Source organism: Argiope bruennichi, chromosome 3 (assembly GCF_947563725.1).
Source record: "Argiope bruennichi chromosome 3, qqArgBrue1.1, whole genome shotgun sequence".
Classification (NCBI taxonomy): domain Eukaryota; kingdom Metazoa; phylum Arthropoda; class Arachnida; order Araneae; family Araneidae; genus Argiope; species Argiope bruennichi.
In genome coordinates this window covers 25,559,711-25,582,001 of record NC_079153.1, presented here as the reverse complement: position 1 = coordinate 25,582,001, position 22,291 = coordinate 25,559,711, and the positions used below count along the sequence as shown (strand labels likewise).

Below are 22,291 nucleotides of genomic sequence, written 5' to 3'. Positions count from 1 at the left end.
AGATATAAAGCTAGTCTTATAAAGTTACAATTTGTCAGAATCATTATTTAAGAATTTATTTCTACGAACAAAGAACATGTATGAGGAATGAATATGACTTGAAAATCATTATTGAGGCAAATTATACAAAATAATATTTATATTTAATAAAAATGATATCCATATTTATATTTGTAAACCTTTGAAATGAGAGAAAAGAAAATTAATGCAACAAAATAGTTTTAAATAAATAAAAACTATCATTAAATGCAGTTAATAAAAATTGCTTTACAATAGAAAGAATTAATTCCTCAGATATCGAAAGACTATTAATTAAAAATAAATCCACATCTGAATTATAAGATTATTACATCCACATCTGAATTTCTAGAAAACAAATAAGTATCTGTCAGCCAACTTCTGATGACCAAATTTCCAAGAATAAGACACATAAGCTTAACAACTGTCAAATTGAAGAATTGTTAAAAACAATGAAAATTTCATTAAAAATATAAGAAAGATGTCTGTTATGCGAAAGACATATTTGAAAGAACACGACTAGACAGGATTTTTTTAAAGTGAGGCACATTACATATCAATCAAAAGACTTAAGTGTTAGCAAAAATTGAACAAATATGCTTAAAATCTAAAGGCAGCAGTTATATAAGATTTAAAAATTGATTCAAAAATGAACGAAATTTGTAAATTGCTTTGACTGAAATAAATATATAGTGAATACATAAATGAACAAAATAAGTAATAGCAAATGGAAATAGAATTAAATTACATTTGAAAAAATTTATTGAAGTGAAGTTCAAATTCAATTCATATAACAGAATGTCTTCCATTGTATTAAAAGTATATTTGAATGAATTGTTTAAAGCAATTCAATAAAAGTTTTTAAAAATTAATAACCAGATATTAGTTTCAATGAATTTAAGATACCTTGAAATTCTAATTTCCATTAATAGCTGTATTGGGGGAAGAAAAATCTCTGATAAAAACAGTTCTATCAAAAAACTACAATAAGGAAAGAAAACAAGAATAAAGCTGAGTACTTGAGCAAAATTCAAAACCACCAATTACCTGATAAAAATTCTGTAATGCAAAAAAAATTTTAATTGCCCAATAAAAATATTCTCCAACTCATGCGATTTTTTTTTCTTTTGGAATTTTGTAGTTTAATTTTCGAATAAATGTAACAAAACAGAAAATTATATTCCTTATAATAATTTTAAAGATAGACAAAGTCAGAAATTGGTAAGAAATATTCATAAAAAATATATGACAATGGATACATACTTAAAAAAGGGAATTGAAAGATGCTACTGAGCAATTAGTTTCAAAAGTTATACAATAACAACTATGCAATACAAAGGATCACAGATTCAGTTTAAAATTCAAACAGGAAATGTAAGAAGGAGACCATTACAATGAAAGAGACATAAAAAAATGCTCAATTTAGAAAAGAACAAATGTAATATCTACTTGAAAATAATGAGTAAATAACTCATAAGAAAGACTGGAACTGTGATTATATAAACAATGGAATTCACTATGTGCACTTTCAAAATAACAAGCCATACTGCTGAAAAAAAGAAATTTTTATGCTTCATATATAAATAAAATTTAAACCATCTCAAACAACAATTAAACAGGTATAAAATTTTAAACATTTTTAATCAAAATTACTTTTTTTTTTTTTTTCTAAATGCATAATTATTTGAGATGGTTAAAATTTTTCTAAGAATGATGCAAACATAATCAGAATGAACAAAATGTTATTAAAGAAACTTAACAAATCTTAAAAACAATTAATAAACAGGAGAAAAAATAAATGACATACATTCTGATTATGATCACATATCATCAAAAGTTACTATTTTAATCATATTATATGATCATCAGGTTAATTCAAAATCTTGACAAGTTTCCATTATTTTAAAATTAAATTTACTGAAAAAATAATAAACTTTACTCATTTAAGTACTTAAAAGTAATTTAAAAAATTTCTTTATGGAAGAGCAAAATAAGTTTTGCATAATAAATCCCATAAGTATTTCAGAAATTTCATCAATCAAAAAGTCATCCTGTACTTTTTACTCTTAAAATATATTTTCTAAAAGAAAAGGAAATAAGAACACACTTGATTCACTGACAAACTCATAAATTTTATTAATCTCACCTTTCATATGACCAGATTTCAATAAACCACCAGACAGCAGGAGAAAATTTATACCCTAACTGGATGCTAACTCAAATTAAAATCTCTCCCACAAAAGTAGACCAGAGGGGGCAAAACACAAAGTTTAAAGATTCCATTTTTTAAAATTATGTGTTAAAAAAATTTACAAAGAAATAATAATAACAATCATTCAGGGCACATAAAACACTACATTTAAAAGAGATGAAACAAGACGTATCTAGCTGGACAAAAAAAAAATGTTTTTTAGTGGGGTAAAACAGACAGAACGGCAAAACACTGAGAAAATTAAAACAAAGAGATACACGTGCCTGAATACCAGATAAGTACATACATTTGAAAGTAGTGAAATCAAGAGGATGGAAACATTAAAGACGAAAGACAGTTCAGAAATTCGATCAGAACATGAAAAAATTATAACAAAAATATTATCAGAATGCACATGGAAAAAAGTTAACATGTCACAATGTAATTTAAAAATGAAATTTGAAAATAAAGGAGGGTAAATCATATATATATATTTTTCCTATTAAAGTTTTTTTAAATAAATGGGATTCAGCATCCATGAAAATGTATCAGGAAAGTGAAGAGTAAAAAAAAAAAAAGAGGGGAGGATACAATATCTAAAAAAACATGAAAAATTCTCACAATGGATACTCTTATAAAAATATGTTATGGACATATAACTGCAGCAATAAAAAAATGCCTGAAATAAAATAGCATTAATAAATAAAATAGATTACATAATATTTAGAAGAATAATTAAATTAATATTTATAACATTTTAATCACCATTATAAGAAAGAATATCATATAATTCAATGTACCTCACCATTAGTTCATAACTTACCACTGACTGCATTTGCTCAAATCTATTCCAGTTAAAGCTTTACATGTTCGAATAGCAGTTTTAACTAAAGTAGCTGGGTCCTTCTCAGGGTTTGGTCCATCCAATGAAGGAGACCAAGGTCCACCTATGGCTACAGTTTCATTCTTTCCTTTTAGACCAACAAGGAAGCTAATTAACCGTGTAGGATGGACAAAATTTTCTTTTGCATCATCACCATCTTGTGCTAAGGCACAAGATTTCTTGAATATTTCATTCAGCGATGGAATGGACATAAGCATCACCTATTAAAAAGATGAAACAAAATATTAAGCAAAAATTTTAGTAATTTGCTTATTTGGCTGACATATCTGAAAAAAAAAGGTAAAAAATAAATAAATAAACAACAAAGGGATTTTTTTTTTTCAAAACAGTGTAAATCAAAGCTCCTATATATATATATATATAATATAACATGAGGCATTTTTTTTTTCAAAACAGTGTAAATCAAAGCTCCTATATATATATATATATAATATAACATGAGGCAAAGTGCATTTGGGGCCAAGCATTCTTACCTGATTTTATGAGTATTTCATATACTGAAATCAAATCTGCTTTTAATTTTTACTTTTGGAATCTTGTTTGTAAGATATAATGATAGCATTATAAACATTAACAAATAAAATTAGGCTTATGATACAGTTGCTAAATTAAAACTCTTTCCTATTAAGAATTAAGTAAAACAATTTTTAAAAAATTGGAAAGAGCACAGCAACATAACTGAACTTTTTTTCTTCCACATAAAAAAAGTTGTAAAGCAACAATAGCTTACTTTAAAACATTAAAAATAGCAAATATTAAGATGTCTGGTGTAAAATTTCAAAGAAAAAATGATAAGGAAGTTTTACATTTTATTTTAAGGATTTTCAAATTGTATGCATCAAGTAATATATATATATATATATATATTAATAATGAGACAGAAATCTAATAAAATTATTTGTATTTATAAAAAAAAATTAACAAATAAAATATTTACTTTGGCACTGTAGGTGTAGTCTGCATCTGGTGGTTCAAGGACTGCATCATTTTCAAGTATAGGTTCTGTATCTTTCCCAACAATATGAAAATTACATGGATGATCCATTACAAATGGTCTATGAAGGGGGAAAACATCTTGCCAGAGGAAACTAGCAGCGCAAAAATCCGAAGGAATATAAAGATTGGAATAACGTTTACGCAATTCCATAACATTTCCAGTTTTACTATAAGAAAATAGAAGAAAGATACGATTCAAGCAGACTACTACATTCTACAAAAAGAAATATTTTTTTAAATAAAAAATTATTTTATTTCTGAATAAATTTATTTTTAATTTAATCTCAATTTTTTACACTAGGAAACTTCATACCCATAGATATTTCAATCATGGTAATTTTCTTAAGTCCTAAGAAAATTAATAAACAGTTAGTAGCATTCATCAATAGTCTTCAGTCAAACAATTTACAATAGGCAGCTGCCATTCTAACTCTACTACCTGAAGACTCTTAAGTAAATTTGTCATCTTTCATACTCTAAAGGGTTTGAACTTCTCTCTTGGAGATGAGAAAAATTCAAATATTTTTATGGTTTTAGAATCTTTATACCATACTTTGATATAAAGTAAGATATGGATTTGTATTTCTGCATGATTTAATTTTGAGATTATTGTGAATTTGTATTTTTATATGGCAACTATTTGGCAAATTTAGAACAGTGTCCCAAGAGGTAAAAAAAAAAAAAAAAAAAAAAAACAGTTTAATAAAACAAAATTGAAGTGGCTTCACTTTTTATGAATGTAGTAATTTATTTTAGAATATTTATCTCATAAAGAAGATTTATACAGCTAGGCTCAATGTAGATATTATTTAATAATGCTTGTAATTAATATCATTGTGAATTTAATTTGACTTTGAACTTGATTCTTAAGGTATTATACCCTATTTTGACAAGTTATGCTTTTTACTATAATTTCAATAGCTCTGAATAACTTACAAATATGTTCATAGATTAAAAGAAATTATTACTGCTCCCTTCGTTCCCACACATACATATACACGGCTCATGTTCTGTCATTATTTATGATTACATTTTTTTTTATGTTAGTTATAATTGTTAATTTTGTAAAATTAAAGAGCACAACACTGCTAAATTTTATAAATATCTAGCTTTAACCTATAAAAGTTTAAAGCGATTTCTGAATGTGTAAATCAGTTCTCAAGAAAAATTTTTAGAACTTATTTATTCCTTCTTTTTTTTTTTTTTTTTTTTTTGAAAATTTTTTTAAATTTTTTCCGAAAAAAAAAAAGTTTAAACATTTTTTTTTTATATTTAATCTTATTTATTGTTTATTTACTTTGCTTCCATTTAAAATATTTAATCAAAACTTTCATACCATAAAGTCTAATATTTCAACCTTTGAATAAAGCATAAAAACACTTCAAGGTACTTTTTGTTATAAAATTATATCATGATATTTACTTTTACAACAGGTTTACGTATTTTATTAGTCTTAAATTTCCATAATTTTTACAACAGAGAAAGTACAAAATTTACTTACAGATCTAAGGATATTTTTGGTATCTGGACAGTATATCGAGGAACAGTTCGTTGTCTCCTACGTGGAGGGCTACGACTCGATCGCCGTGGTGATCTGGAACGCTTCCTGGGTGGTGGTGAGTACCTCTCTCTTTCACGATATCTGTCCCGTCTATCATCTCTCCGCACTTCTCTGTCTCGTTCTCTTTCACGACGAGATGGCGGTGAATGCCTTCTAACAACATTAGACATTCTTGGTCCTAACAGAGGGATAAATAGAAATGAACTATATTAATTATTTTAATTTCTTGTATGTGAAGTATACAAAAATAAAGTAGTAATTGCCAAAAGAGTATATCTAAAGATTTTGACCAATCTACACATTTTGAAACCCTCTGAGCACAGGAAAAAAAACTGAAGAATCAAGTAACTGATAATTTGAATATACCAGAGGCTAAACAGATAAATTTAATATATTTGTGTTTTTATATCTAAATGTATTTTTTTATCAAATTTTAGATAAAATATATCTGCAGGAAGTCTAAATGCATGTAAATATGGTAATAATAATAATAAAAAAAAACAAGAAAAGCTTCACACAAAAAAAAAATTTATGGTTAGAATTTTAAATTAAATCTATTAAAAAACTGACAATTGTCAGTCTGTATATTAACATGCATGTGAATATGACAACTCAAAAATCCAGTTGAATTAATTTGAATAAATGATATTTAATAGTATACTATAATTGAAGATGTGTTATATTTTAATGCCAAAAGGTCAAAAGTTCATTACACTATGAGGTTCAAAAACATTGCAGTACATTTGTATTCTTAGAAATCAAAGGAAGGAAAATCTAATGATAATTATGAAGGAATTGAATAATTATTTTTCTTATATTTAAAAGCCTTATTATTCCAAATAAAAATATCTATCAAATAATTTATTCAATCTGTTTTGTAAACAATATGTCTTGATTTTTCTTGCAATAAATAATAATGGTTAGACTTAAAAAAAATACATTTTATTATTACTGCCTGTTTCTTTATACCTTTATTATCCATTAATTCACCAAAATCCACTTCTTGTACCCAAGGATGTTGATTATTATGTTGAATAGCTAATCTTTGCTGCTGTTGCTGTTGACCTATATTAAAATAAACATAACTACATTCTATAAAATGCAAAATTATCCATTTATATAAATAAATTTAGTTATGTATAGAAGAGTTTAATATAATATTAACAGCATATTTTTAGTAAACCAATCAGGAATTTTTACACGTTCCTTTCACTATGCATAAAGAAAGAGAAAAATAGAACACTTTTAAGAAAAAGATGTTCCTCTAGAATTTATAAAGTATCAAGCTTTAAAGCTTGCTTCAACAAAACATTACTACAAAATATGTTTTATACCATTCAAAATTTCAATATTTTTTGGAATGATATTTTAACCAGGATTTGTAGAGTCCAGATTGTAAGGAAAGGAATTATAAAATAAAGTTTTAAAAAGAAAAAACATCAACTATATATTATTTAACATAGATTCTCTACTTAAACTACAAATACTACTAAAATATATTTCTCTACTTTTATATTTCATTTAAAATAATAAATAATTTACAACATTATTATAGAAATTTATCTTAAAATTACATAACTGCAATATTTAAATTGTCAGAAATGTTATTTAACAATTACATTTCTGATATTCTCTGCTTAAACTACAAATACTACTAAAATATATTTCTCTACTTTTATATTTCACTTAAAATAATAAATAATTTACAACATTATAATTGAAATTAATTTTAAAATTACATAACTGCAATATTTAAATTGTCAGAAATGTTATTTAACAATTACATTTCTAACTGATAGTATTAGTAATTTAAGGTTAAGTGCTAATATGAAAAGCAAAAATAGAAACATGAAACATTTATATTAATTTGTCAGAAATGTTATTTAACAATTACATTTCTAACTGATAGTATTAGTAATTTAAGGTTAAGTGCTAATATGAAAAGCAAAAATAGAAACATGAAACATTTATATTAATTTAAAAATTCATGTTTAGTAACTGCTACCATAAAACTTACAATCTGTTACTATACAACAACTACACACATCTCACAATTATGAAGTAACACTGGCTTATATTAGATTGAAAAATATTATATTAGATAGCATCTTGTAAATGAATGGAACTTTACCTATAATATTCATTAATCACAATTTCAGAAACAATTATTTTAAGTTTAGGATTTTCTAAAACTTTAACCGATTCCTTATTTCAATTAAACTAAGATAATTACTGAAATGTTTAAAAATAATATTTAAACTATTGATACTTTTAATATAAATTTGGAAATGTATATTTATAGCAGTAAAAATAGGAAATGTGCAAGATATTAAAATCACTGATGACCATAAATGAATAAAATAGCTTTATTTCAGTACAGAGAAACGATATGCATTTACATAACAAATAGAGGTAAGAGATTTAATATTATAGTAAAAGTGATGTGAAGCATAAAAGTGAAATGACAAAATGCAAATTAAGATTCATAACACCGAGTCAATTCTGAAAGTATTTCAAAAATGCTTTTTTTTTAGTTTATTGAATTAATAGTTATTTTATTAGACAGAGATCAATCCAAAAATGTTTATTTGCATTAGTAATTCCGCCAGTAATAAATATTAATCTTTGAACAACTGTTAACTTTTATTACAAGGATTAGAAGAGCCATAACTTTACTACAAATTTATAATATCAAAGATTGTAATTAACATTCTAATCTCATTCTATTTATTCTGATACAAATTTATTTAAATGAGATTATTATAAGTAGAATTATAAACATGAAATAATTTATTTTAAACTAATTTTATTTAAAGAAAAATTCAAACATGTTTACCCAAAGTTTCTATGACAGCCATTTCCTGCTGAACTTGCCATCGACCAGGTTGAGCTACTGTAGTAAAACCAGCTTGATTATTTGCTACATTTGCAATTGCAGCATTCATATTCACATTTTGAGAAACATTAATTCCTAAAGATACAGGGGCAGCTACTACTGCAGTTAAAGGTCCTTGCTGTCCAATGGCAGGGCGATTATTGTTTCCTTGAGGCACATTTAACTAAAAAGGAATTCATTAACTCAGACAATATACCAACTTCAATGTCAACAACAAAGTTTAAAATTGCAGATTCTTAAAATATGTAGGGTAATGGAAAAATTAACACCAAGTGCTTTGGCTATATTCTTCAATATGAGCTAAGTGAAATTTGTATTTTAAATAAAAATAATTTTTTTGTTTTGTTTAACATGAACTAATGTTTTATCTATATTTTTATATGTACACTTAGTCATGAAACAGATTTCAATTCATAAATAAGAGTCATGGAGTATTGGTAGTCAAAAAAGTTATGATGGGAAAATGTTTAAGGCAATCAGAACAGAATCAGACAATCAGAATTAAGAATCAGAACAAATCTAGTTCTTAATTCAAATAACTAAACTAGAAAAACAAAAGTTATTAAAAATCAAAAGGAAAGTTGCAAATTTATCAATTAAACAGATAGTATGTTTACTATTTCAAAACAAATAACAACCTCTAACATCCAGTTAAAAACAGATTATATCTTGACGACAGATGTTGCAACATTATAACTATCTTTTACTGACAAAGATGGTTTTAATTTTTGATTTAAATTAATACTTTGCATAAAATATATTTAGAATTTTTTTACAATAATTGAAATACATCAACAATAAAAAATATTGCATATGTTAATAATAGAACAATAGAAAAAAATTGCTTTAAATAGTTTAAAACTAATTTTTCAATTATTACAAATTTGAGTAATATCTTTCCTACTATTACAACCCTCCCCCCAAAAAATGACAAGTTTCTACCTCATATCTATGCAGAATAACAAATTATAAACTAATACATAATACAATTAAGTATTTCCAAATTTAATTTTCAAAAAATAAACAAGAAATCACAATTTTCATTATTTTTTAGAGAAACTACAAAGCATAATACTGCTAAAGTAATGTCTAATAATGTAGTACACACAAAATAAAAGAACATATTCAATGAATTCAGTTTGCATGTTGGTTGATACCATACTATTGGAAAAATGCATCACGAAGAGCATATTTTGGCTGCTACTGTGCTAATGGAAAATTATCAAAAATAATAATAATAACTAACCTGAACAACTTGATTAGATATAACTTGATTAGGAAGAACTTGAATTCTAGTAGCATTCCATTTAAATGGACTATTGGAATTATACGAAGCTTCAACAAGGACCCTCTCACCTGCTTTTGGTATATTTCCCTTCACAGCACTACCAAATTAAAATAAAATAAGAATAAATCTCAAAACAATAAGTATGTTAAAAAAAAATAATATAATAGCATAAATTTTCTTGTTCATCTCAGTTCCAGACATCATACAATTTATTTTCTAAAACAGAACCAGATAGTTGTAGTGTTAAGTAGATTATATTAGTGAATGAAAACTTTTTCATAAATTTATTTCATTAAAGCAAATTAAGGCATTTGGTACACTTTATATCATTCAAGGCAATAAAGTTTATCTTCAAACATCAATGAATTTTGCAGTGGTTAACTATAAAGCAGAACAAGGTATCAAAATTTCTTCAATTCAACACCTATCTAAAACTTTCAAAATTTAGCTTTATCTGAGATTAATATTCCAAGTCTTTTAAATTAAAACAAAATATTAAAACATGCACTAGAAAAGCAGAAAGGTGGTGATTAAAAGATCACATAAGTAGCAAAAGAAAGATTTTTTTTAAAATTGCCTAAGGCAAATTTATTTATCACTGAGCCATATATAACTAATATGTCCCGCAAATATAAAGAAATCTACAATTTGTATTGAATTTGAATTTTCTATACCTTCTGTAGAGTTTTAGATACAGAATGTTTTTTATCACTTTGCTAAAGACAATAATTATCTTAAAATGCAAAAAAAATTTATTAAAGAGTAAAAAAATATATAAGAAAGAAAATAATTGTTTCATTCTTTAGATAAAGTCTTATTATTATTACTGTAGGTGAATTACAATATAAAGTCAAAAAAATTTCTTTTATATGTTCATTTTTAAAAAAAACTATCTTATAAAAAAATTTCATTCATCAAAATAATACAAGAAGTATAATTAATGTTTTGTACATTTTACCATATAATCGAATTATATTATTACAAATTCTGTGAACTGAATTATTTTGACTCATTACTCAGCAAAATTTCTACTCCTTCCCAGAAAATTTCATAATCTTACAAGAATATATAAAAGCTTTGGCCAATTACTGTAATATATAATTTCCAATGAGTGAGTTGCGGTGAATGAATAAATATGATACATAATCATTGGTGATTTGGCCAAAAAAAAAAAAAAAACTGCAGAAGTTGGCCAAGAATTTCAGTAATTTTGTCGCATAGTATTTTGAATTTTTCCCATACTCTGTGAGTGAACTAATTTGAACAATTATAGTCAATTAAAGAATGGGTTGCTTTTGCTTTCATCAGCTGTAAATATTTTTAAATGACAAAAGAAAATAAATTTCAGTTTATATCAAGTTAATTGAAACCAATTCAATCGATGAATCCATTTCTGTTATTGTAATATACAATTTAAAAAAAACTTTTTTAGTTAATTCTGATAACCTTAAACCATTTATCCTGGCATATTACTTATAATACAGTTAATTTCATTTCTGTGATTAAACTGAATCTTTCTTTCATTAATATGTATTATAATTGCAGGTTATAAATAGTTACAAAAGTTGTATTGACATACAACTCTATTAACTATTTTGAAATCAAAATATCACAGATTTTGATTTTTTTTCCCCTTCTTATTTTTTATAATCTGCCAAAATTATTGATATTTTAAAAGTTCTTTATTAAACTATGGCAAATAACCAGTCATCCTAATGACAAAGAAAACAAAGAGAAAATTGGGGGGGGGGGCATATTTAAATATAATTAAATAAAAATTTATTTTTAGCGCACATAATTCATATGAAATTGCAGCTTAACACTAGTTACTTACAGTTACAAAAATTAGATGTTGATAAACGTAGAAAAACTAAAAATCCCAGCACAATCCAGTATTAATGCCTTTTTTTAAGTTTAAGTGGCAAAAAAGGTTTTGACTTTAAGAATGCAGATAAATTGATTTAGTTATATTATATATGCCTGGGAAAGATAAAATTTTGTGAAATATCAATAAAATTTAGAGGCAAAATATAATGTATTAATTACTTAAACTAAAAGTTTCTTATTCTCTCAGAAGAAATAAGCAACTCATAGGCATGGACTTAAAAGCAATTTGATTCAAATAAAAATAAATAAAATTTTACTTACCTCATTTGGAAGAAAACATCTTCATCCACAAACCCAAAATTTTCATGTAATTTTGTTACAGTGCCAGTAAATACCCTATGCTTATATTGCTGAGCTTGTTGCTGGGGTTGTTGTGGAGCAGGATGCTGCTGAACTACAGCTGCAGCTGCCTGCTGAACAACAGCTGTTTGATGAGGATGTGGTTGAGGACCTTGATATTGAGTGGTCTGGGCTAAGAGTCTGGGAGCAGGATAACTTACAGTAGCTACCTGAGTTGTTGCAAGAGATGTTGGTAATGCAACACCAGGTTGTGGTAGGCGAGCAATTTCTACTACCATTCCATTCTAAAAATTAACAATAAAATGAGATGTATATTAAAAAATTTCTCGAAAACATATAACATGTGAATTTTATTTGTTACAAAGGCTCATTCAAGTAAAATTACAAATGCATGACATTAAACTATTAAGGATATATAAATATATCTAAGTCTAATAAAATTATGATTAGACTTACTTTAATCACATTAAAACACAAATGATGCTGATGTAAAAAGAAAACATAATTAAACAAATCTATTAGAGATAAAACCTAAAACTTCAAGTACCATGCAAGAACTAGAATCTAAATACTCAAAAATTAAAGTAAGAGAAAAATAATCATTTTAACAGTAAAAAAAGGAAAGAAAGAAAATGTTCTAAGTATTACAAACATCCATAATGTAATGCATAATGAATTTCAAACTTGAATTTATGTGAATTATTTTTAGCAGTTTACAATACTGATAATATTCAAAGACTAGGTATTTATTCCATCATTCAAATAGAACTGTGGTAATTATCAATGAAAAAAAATCAGTGATATATCAAGACAAAGATTAGAAAGCAGTATATCAAACTCATCTAAATTTTGAATATTCAATTTTCATTATGCCTTCTGCAATGGGCACTTGATGAATATGGGTTTGGTTTGGTTTAGTTATATTAACATCCCATCTTTTAAAGCAACACTATGGCTATTTTAAGATGAACCTCGTAATTTTGAGCTGCGGTCAGATGACAAGGATGACACCTGAGCTGGCACACAGCCCTCTCAAAACTTCCACACTACTTTGTGAAGACGGGTGGGGAGGGAGTAATTTGGGATGCATGGAGGAAGAGTTTATGATGCACTCCAATAAAACATTTACTGAGGGGGCTGGAACGAAACTGGCATAGAGTGTTCATAAAAGACCAGAAATGGATGGGTGAAAAAATAGAATGATGTGAAATGCAATCACTTTATTAGTGTAGCATGATGATGACTATCTGGTTTTAAATTTATATCACATGAAGAAGAATCAATTTTAGTCACTGCAATTACCAAAAATTTGAAAATCATACTAGTTGAAAGAGTTTGAAAATTTTGACTCTCTAAATGGCACAACCAATTTCCTCCAATTCCCTTAACTCATTTCAGAAGACAATTATTCATATTTATATATGCATATTTTTAAAATTCCAGATAAAAAAAATTTATGAAATTTCAAATTTGATTAAGCATTGAAATATTTATTTAAGAGCTAATTTAACAGGGCCTTGATACTAGGTAAGAATAACTGAACATTTAGAGAGTTAAAAAAAGTTTCCTTATATTCACACATAAAACAGTGTCTGTACATATGCCTTTTATATAAGTCTACAATCCATTTTTAAAATTGCCACATGAGTTTTTCAAAAAGGGAAAAAATTATAATAATTTTTCATGTTGTAAATGTTAATTAAAATTTAGATAGCAGATTATTTAAGTAGACAGATGAATTAAGCTCAAACTTGGTATTTTTAATCAATTTAATACAAATATAACTTTCAAAAAATTATCACACGAGAAATATTTTCCCACCATTTTAAAATATATATATTTCTAATAATATTAAGTTTTCTAGAAAATTTAGCCAAATTTTTTAAGCAATGAATGCTGCTAGAACAGAACAAAATTCAACCCTTATTGCAAAGTCGCAATTCAGTTAGATTATACAGAGTATAAGAGAGAAAAAGAGAATTTGATTTTCTTTTGTTCTGTCGCATGTAAACAGTCATATGTGGTCTGCTCAACTGCTAGAACAACAAATCAATTAAGAAATTATGTTTCAAAAGGAATATAAGAAAAAACTAAATGTAGTCAAGCTCATCAATAAATTTTAAAAAATAATCACTATGCATTGTTTGTTGGAATTATACATGGTGCTGATGTTTATACACTTCACAGCATCGCCCATTCATGTAATGTAAACAGTGAATAGCTCTTCTATACAAATTTAAGTGTGAAGCTTCATATATCCAACTAGATATATCTATAAAGTGTTTCAAAATGATTGTTATATTAGAAAATGATAGAATGCAGATAGACAAGTACAAATCAACAATATATGCTCAAAACTCAACCTGGAAGTACTAGAAGAGAATAAATTTTTAGAGAGTACTTTTAAAGAGTAAATTTTAACTTTTAATTTGAGCCAGCAAATAACAATTATGTATGGGTCATAGGGATAAAAGTCTAGGCTGAATGAATTCATAGATAAACTTTCAACTCAAAGAAAGGTAGAAATGGTAATAAGTTCAAATTTTCATTTCTACCAAACTTGTTTACTATTAAAAACAGGATGACAATTTAAACTGGGCAAATAATACCTCATCATAACCAGCAACATTTGCAGTAAAAATTCTTTAAATAGGAAATTTCTTAAAAATTAAGGGTTCAAAAATGATATTGAATAAGTTAATTAAAAAATGGACTAATTAAAAATGCTTTTAAACTTTTCATATCTTATGAAAAGATCTCATTAAATGCATTTTCTGCAATCTTCTTTCTTTCATTCTCGAAATTAAAGTCCTTATAAAAATTACAACTGTAAATGTCAGAGGTTTAAATTTTTTTTTCCTTTAAATATTAAAATTCGCTTTTCAGCCTATATCTTTCAAATAATTGAGAGTATTAAAAAACTTTCAATGCAAAAGCAGACAAAGAAATAATTCTTTAATAAGAGAGTTACAGAGACAAAAAACTTTAACCCACCACCACCACGATATTAACACACACCACCACATGTGGTGCTTCTTTAAAACATATTACTGTCCAGTTCAAATTAAATTGAAATAATTTTAGTTATCATGTTCACAAGATAATTAGGTACAAAATGATGGGAAGCTCCTCTTGCATGTCACAGTTTGGATTCCAAGTGTATATTATCTGTTGATTTATGCTTGACCAGCTGCATTTTATCATCTTCTTAATAAAAACTAGCAAGAATTCAGAAAAGTCCTGTATCCAATAATTTGTGAGTATATATACACTAAATATTGCTCTAAAAATTTTCAAACTTAAAGAAAATCATAAATATAATAGAAATTAAAATTTTATTTATGGTAATATGGAGATATATCTGGTTTCACAATAATAATGCCTTATTTTGTTTTCTAAAATGTATTGCTTTCTTTTACACTCAAGAAAATTTTTAAACTCAGTCCAGCAACTTTATTTTGAAATCATTTCCTTAGATTGTTTCAATTTATTTTAACTAATATAAACTACAACTTTATTTCAAATGATCAGCAGTTTCATTCCATCAATTTAGTGCATTATAATACTCCATTTTAAGAGGATTAATCAGCTGGTAACCAAAAATGGCTAGTTTGGTATAATTTCACACATATTTTGAAGGTGTAAGCAACAGCTAATCTATTTTTTTAAAAAAATTTCAGATCTAAAATACAAATGGACACAGAGTATAAGAATGGATTTTCAGATATAAAATAGTGGTGAGGAATGATGGAATTGCAAAGCACCAAAAATAAAGATAGCTAAATTCTAGACTAACAATTAGAAAAAACTTACATTTACATTTGCCACTTGAGTAGTAGCAGCTAATGAAGCAGGAATGGCAATCCCTTGCTAAAATAAAGAAACAATTCACAAAGTTTTTTTTTTTTTTATGAAATAGCACAAACAATTCTATAATTTTCAATAAATATATTTTCTACTATATAAAAAGAAAATTTAGATACAATAGGGAAATGAAACATCTCCCAATATTTTCAAAAATATGAATAAACCATAAAGGGATACTTAGGAATTTATTATTTATTAAAGAACACAAATAGAAAGGGAGAAAGCTTACAAATTCTAACAGTATTTAGTGAGAATACATGCAAAAGATTTATGACTTACCAGAAAGTATCAAAATATTACTCAAAACTCTGAGAGTTAGATAGATTTATGAGGACACAAATGATCAAAACCTTATTTTATTATTGGCTAAAGAACTTTAGTATCAAAAAGATATAATATATATAACATTTATTCAGAAATTGGAATGAATTTATGATGACATTAAAGGTCAGAAGTAACAAGATCTACTAATTAAAGATATTATAGACAAACATTCATTTATTTGAGGAAGAGAATGAAAATTAATGGTAATATTGGAAATAGGAATATTATTACTGTGTTTACCCAAAAATGATATATCACATACTTATCATCATAAGTACATACAAGCATATTCATTTGTCCTAAACTATAACTTTATAAATGGTATAAATAAAAATTAACAATTAGGGAAAATTAATGAATTAATGAACAACAGGCTAAAATCCTGTTGTATTTCATTGTAGGCATTCACAAACACACCTACAAGTACATGTTCAACTACTTTCAGACTATACAAGCTGCTATGATATTGTAATTGTCCAATTAACAAGAAGAAGCTCAGTTTTTTTTCTTTTGACATAAAAGTGTATTTAAGAAATTGGTTATTAAGCTGTAAAGTAAAATTTTAACAAATTTTTAAAAAAGCACATTGTAAAAAAGATTCAATTTTAATTAAGAGACTTCACTTACTTGCTGAAGCATTGCTCCTTGCTGCAAAGCACTCTGGAGAAAAAAATTTAAAAAATTTATTATAACATAAGAATAAAAAAATAAACAAATTAATTAATTAATTAACATAATTTAAAATAAGTACCTGTGTTAAAGTTATTGCGGCCAGACCTGTGCCATATGACGCACTAACAGCTGGAGCCTGCTGGGCCTGCTGATTCTGTGCAGCTGCAACCACAGCAGCGGCTGTAGCCAAAGAATTAGCACCACCAGCAGTAAGTCCAGTGCCAGCAAGACCTGTTGCAGGTGCAAGTCCAGCCCCAGGACCTAAACCTGCACCTGCAAGTCCAGTTCCTGCGGCAGAAGCATGGGATATTTGCTGTGCTGTTATAATAGAAGAGCCAGCAGGTGGAGGCTGAACTAAACCAGCAGCTAAAATTGAAGTATTTGAATATAATAAATATTTTTTTGCAAGGAAATACATTATAATTTTTAGTACTAAATATAAAAATAAGTTATCTTTTTAACATAGTGATATTCTTTATAAATATTCAAATACTAGAATAACAAATTTTAATCGAATACATAAATCTATATACATAAAACTCAATGTATGTATGTATATATATATTTAATTTAGTATCACTTTCAAAAAGTTGGGGTAAACTTGTTTACATTGATTGCTTAAAATTACTGTAGTGGTAAATTAAATTCAAACTACCTCTTTCTTTATAGGATAGAGATTAATAACTGAAATACAAATAACAAATGAGTTATTTGAGGAGAATTTGATTGCACTATTTCAATCTGTAAAATAAAAAATATAATGGGGTTTTCACTAAATCCTTTCCAATGAACCTCTTGTCATAATATTTATTTCTAGAGTATTAAGATATGTTTGTTTAGAACAACCAGAGCAATTTTAATGAAATTTTTTAATATCAATTTAGGGTTTTTTAAAGTTTTTTATTCAAGACAAGGTACCATGCAAACCATTATTTTTATTACTTCATACAACAAAATATCTCTCCAATGTAATATTTTTATTCATGTAACAAATTTTTGTAATAATGACAGTAAATTCCCAAAAAGTTCTCGAACAAATCAATATCAAAATCTAACAGACAATAAAACCTTATCATAATTTTATTTAAATTTAATTTTTTTTTTTTTTTTTTTTTTTTTGGTAAAACAACATTTTCAGATTTGCATATTTTTTCCAAATTTCTCCAATAAGGTTGAATACTCAGATCAGGTAAAAAATATGTTTTAGTTTAAATTTTACAGTGAAGATTCTAACATAAGAACATTTAAGGTATATAAGGTATTTTCCAAAAATTGTGGGGGAAAAAAATCATCTTCACTCTGTTTCTCTGAAAACTGATAAGGATTTGCAATTTTCATCAATAGTTTTGCTTGCTATGTGTAATGTATACATATATTATTATACAATTACATTTATATTCAGGAAAATATTACAAAATTCTTAACCTATATATATTTTTTTTTCTTTTGCACATAAAATGTAGATTTTCAAATCAAATTATAAAGACTTACAGAACCAAAAACAATAACACAGCTTGGCATTTTATTAAAATCTAACTAAAAATCACGTTGCATTATATTAAAATTTAATTTGGAAATAAACATACTGAATCAGAGCAAAGGAAATATGAATATTTGTAATATGTAATTTTTGACTGTGCATGTGAAACAAAGCTTTTATATAAGTTTATAACTGTTGTAAAGATATAATACAGAAGCTATTGATAAGTTTACAATAATAAAGTTCAAAACTTGCAAGTATTGGTATCACTGTTTAAATTTAAGCGGTTTAAAGTAAGTAATAAACATTTCAAACATGAGATTGATATGGATTTTCAAATATTATACTCTGATCATCTATTACTCTAACTAAAGTTATTTTAAAAGTGAAAACTAAATAATGCTGCTGAAAAATGTATAATGCTAAATAAATATTGATGAATAAGGATAATTACCAGTAGCTCTAACCCAAGGTGGGTTTTTCGTAGCAACAAATTGGGACATCATGAAGCTCTCCAACTTGAAAATTCAAAAGTATCTTTAAAAATAATGATGAATAGTGAAAGCACTGTTGAAAAAAAAACCATAATTAACATTACTTAATAAAAATTTATAATTTAAACAAGTTCATCATAATAATTCTTTAAAATGAAATCTATTGTTTAACTATTTGCTTGGAAAAAACATGGATACTAAGTTTCGAGACGCTGTTATGATGACAAATATTTTAGAAAATTCAGACCTCTCCCCTCTATAGAGATCTATTGCTCATTAAATTTCTTGGTATAATTGGAAAAAAAAAATCGAATACAAACTCTTTTTACTTCAACATAATTAAGAAAAAAATATTGTGCTTTATTGAAAGTGAAATTTCTTCATCATCTGAGAAAATATGATCTGTTGTAAGGTTGATGATAGTGTTCATAATAGCTAAGCTTCCAATTAAAGAATTAACTATTTAAACAAATACAGTAACCATTCTAAGCAAACTATTCAGATTCTAACACAGCCTGTCTCGAAATACTCATCTCATCAATCTAATACACATACATTATTGTTTCATATGCCTCTTCCTAATTTGATTAATTTTCTTTCAAAATATATACAAATTAATTTTTTAGCCTAGAAATAGCTGTCTTAATTATAAGCTTGTATTTCAGTAAATTTCATTTATATACTATTTAAAGCACTAAATTTAATGTTATTGAAAAATAAAATAAAACTTTAAAATTTCTTATGAAAAAGTACAGGAAAATTGGTAAAGTCATTTTACCCAACCTTTTTATAGATATCAAATTTTCAAAATATAATAAAATGCCAAAAAAATTCCTTAAATTATTACAAAAATAAAAGTTCTTTTTTTTTTTTTCCAAAATTTATATTTTTTTCAGCACACAAGCAACATTTTTTTTTTTGTCAACTTTTCAAAACATTATATTCCTACAGTTTTTTCTACATACATTTAAAATAACTTATAATTTTGCCAATTATTTTTTGAAAGTATAAAATCATTATTTTAATGACATATGATGATGAAAAACACAGCACAGAGCAAATTGAATGAAGTAAAATAAATTGCATGCTAGTCAATTGTCAAAAATATTTTTGATTAACCTAAATTTTTAATCAACCATAAAATGCTTGATGCCTTTTTTTTTAACATAGTAAAATTTAAATGGCCATTTTTGCAGAGTGTCCCTCCCCCTCTGTCCTAAACAAATTGATGCAAGCTACTAGTCATAGTACTAATTTATTTTGTTATTACTACATCAAATAATCATTGAATCATTCTTTTACACTACTTTTCTTTTAATGGTCTAAAATAAGACATCTGTTTTTATTTTCCAGTTTAAGAAAGCTAACTTGATATTGAGAAGATTTTAAAACATAATGGTGTAACTTATTTCATTTATAACCACATAAAATAATGCAAGGAACCAAATACAGAATAAACAAAATTTTAATTTTTTTTCAGAAGTTTAATATAACTAAGTAAAATGCGAATTAGAATAAAGCCCATTGATAAACTAAAGAAAATATAATATGATAACTTTCAAATTTGCAACTTATACCAAGATGGAGAAAAAAATGTATACATTTTTATTCATCTCTCAAAATATGAAAAAGAAATTATGGAAATTGTGACTGAATTAATAATATATTATTCTATTTTTATCAAACAAAATTTAGTTATATAGAATTTAAAAATTTAAGTATGATGTTACACATTTTAATATGTTGTCATTTATAAATATTAGTAATTTAAACAACCATTTAGTGATTATATATATTTTACATTTAAATATGTGTAAAGTATAAAAAAATCATTTTATTTACTTTTATGGGGTTTTTTTTTAGAGGAATGGGGGAATTTATTTATGGATTAATAAACTCAGTATGAGAAAATCAAGCTAATCTTGAAAAAAAATGCATTAATTTCAACTGATGTTCATATTCAAACAAACAAATATTAAATATTTCAGTTTCTTATTAATAATCAGATCCATTTTAAATAAAAACAAACAAATAACGACCGGAAATGTAAATCTTACTACTTTAAAGGGAAAATGTTCTAATGTAATAAGATTCTTAATCAGATTAAAATAGCAATGTTTAAAGATTATAGCATGCATATTTTACGTTGTCATCATCGGCATTGCACTGAAAATATTAAAACGAGTTTCATTCCTTAGCATAAACAATTTCAGTAAGCACGCATACATTAAAATTTTCAATTGTCATTATCTAAATAATGCATTTCATACTATTTGTCACTAGAATTTCAAAATGGGAGACCTTCTTTCAATGTATAAGCAGTTAACTTGATTACAAAGATTATATTGTGCATGCTTGTTAAAAAAGATCAACAAACGCTACCTACCAAAAATAATCTTTTTTGTAAGAGAAAAATAGGAAACAGGCGAAATTATTTCTGCTAAAAGTTTATTTATGTTTCAAGTAATATTTTTATTTATTTGCAACAAGAAAATTCAGAAGCAAGTCCTATAACAATAATAAAGTTTCCTATCCTTCAGGATTAACGTCACATTGTTACATGATAAGAGATTGTCCATCGATTTTTTTTTTTACATACAAACTAACAAAAATAAGTGACAAGTTCAAACACTTAAAAAACAAGTTGCGAGTTAAAAATTCACATCGAATGTTTTGTAAAAGGATCAAACACTGAAATCATTCCATATAATTTCAGTGCATAGAAACGATCTAACGTCATCTAACAGTAGCCATCTTAGCAAGATTTTTCTCATTTTTTTTTTTTTTTTTTCATGTTTACGAAAACAACATTTACGACAAAAATAATTTTCTAAAATTGCCACGAAATCATATAAAAAAAATTGCTATTCTTAATCTACAGTTTTATACCAGGTAAATTATTTTACATTTTCTTCAGGGGTTGGTAGAAAAATTTAACATATATTTTTATTGATTGTTAGAAGATAATACAGGCAGGAACAGTGGGAGTTCCGGTGAGGTAGTATGATTTCCGGTTTTATATTGTAAAGGAGATTATAATTTTCAACAATTTATTACAAATCAACGTCATTCATGTATTCATTACATTCTCAATAGCCACGTATTCCACAATAGTTCCAAAGATTTAAAATTGGCAACCTTTACTTAAACTTAAATTTAGAATTTCAATTGAAATTAGTTTTAACCTAATAGTACAAAATACGGAATAATATCTTTAGAATATCCTGCGTAGCGCATTATGTTGTATAGTATTGTAACATTTGGATAAACAATACCTTACAACAATTTTTAAATTGAAATAGTTTTAAAATATAAAATGCTTGGTATATTGGTCTATGTTAGGTTCTAATATATCCCGATATAAAACAAATTAGTTCCCAATATTATAAATTTTACCCATCAGAGTATGAAAA

The 22,291-nt window shown here is 25.8% G+C and overlaps 1 protein-coding gene across 1 annotated transcript in view; it reads right to left on the bottom strand.

Annotated features, from left to right (window-relative positions):
* LOC129962666 (cell division cycle and apoptosis regulator protein 1-like) overlaps positions 1 to 21,638 on the bottom strand; it is a 42,318-nt gene extending 20,680 nt beyond the window's left edge. The window contains exons 1-12 of the mRNA XM_056076559.1: positions 21,265 to 21,638; positions 18,839 to 18,951; positions 16,984 to 17,270; positions 16,860 to 16,892; positions 15,855 to 15,911; positions 12,003 to 12,325; positions 9,813 to 9,951; positions 8,507 to 8,729; positions 6,640 to 6,735; positions 5,611 to 5,848; positions 4,051 to 4,276; positions 3,033 to 3,313 (exon numbers count right to left, since the gene is read on the bottom strand). Of these exons, the coding sequence (XP_055932534.1) occupies positions 3,033 to 3,313; positions 4,051 to 4,276; positions 5,611 to 5,848; positions 6,640 to 6,735; positions 8,507 to 8,729; positions 9,813 to 9,951; positions 12,003 to 12,325; positions 15,855 to 15,911; positions 16,860 to 16,892; positions 16,984 to 17,270; positions 18,839 to 18,890 (1,955 nt within the window). The 5' untranslated portion in view covers positions 18,891 to 18,951; positions 21,265 to 21,638. The remainder of the gene's footprint in view (positions 1 to 3,032; positions 3,314 to 4,050; positions 4,277 to 5,610; positions 5,849 to 6,639; positions 6,736 to 8,506; positions 8,730 to 9,812; positions 9,952 to 12,002; positions 12,326 to 15,854; positions 15,912 to 16,859; positions 16,893 to 16,983; positions 17,271 to 18,838; positions 18,952 to 21,264) is intronic.
* Between the last annotated feature and the right edge of the window lie 653 nt (positions 21,639 to 22,291).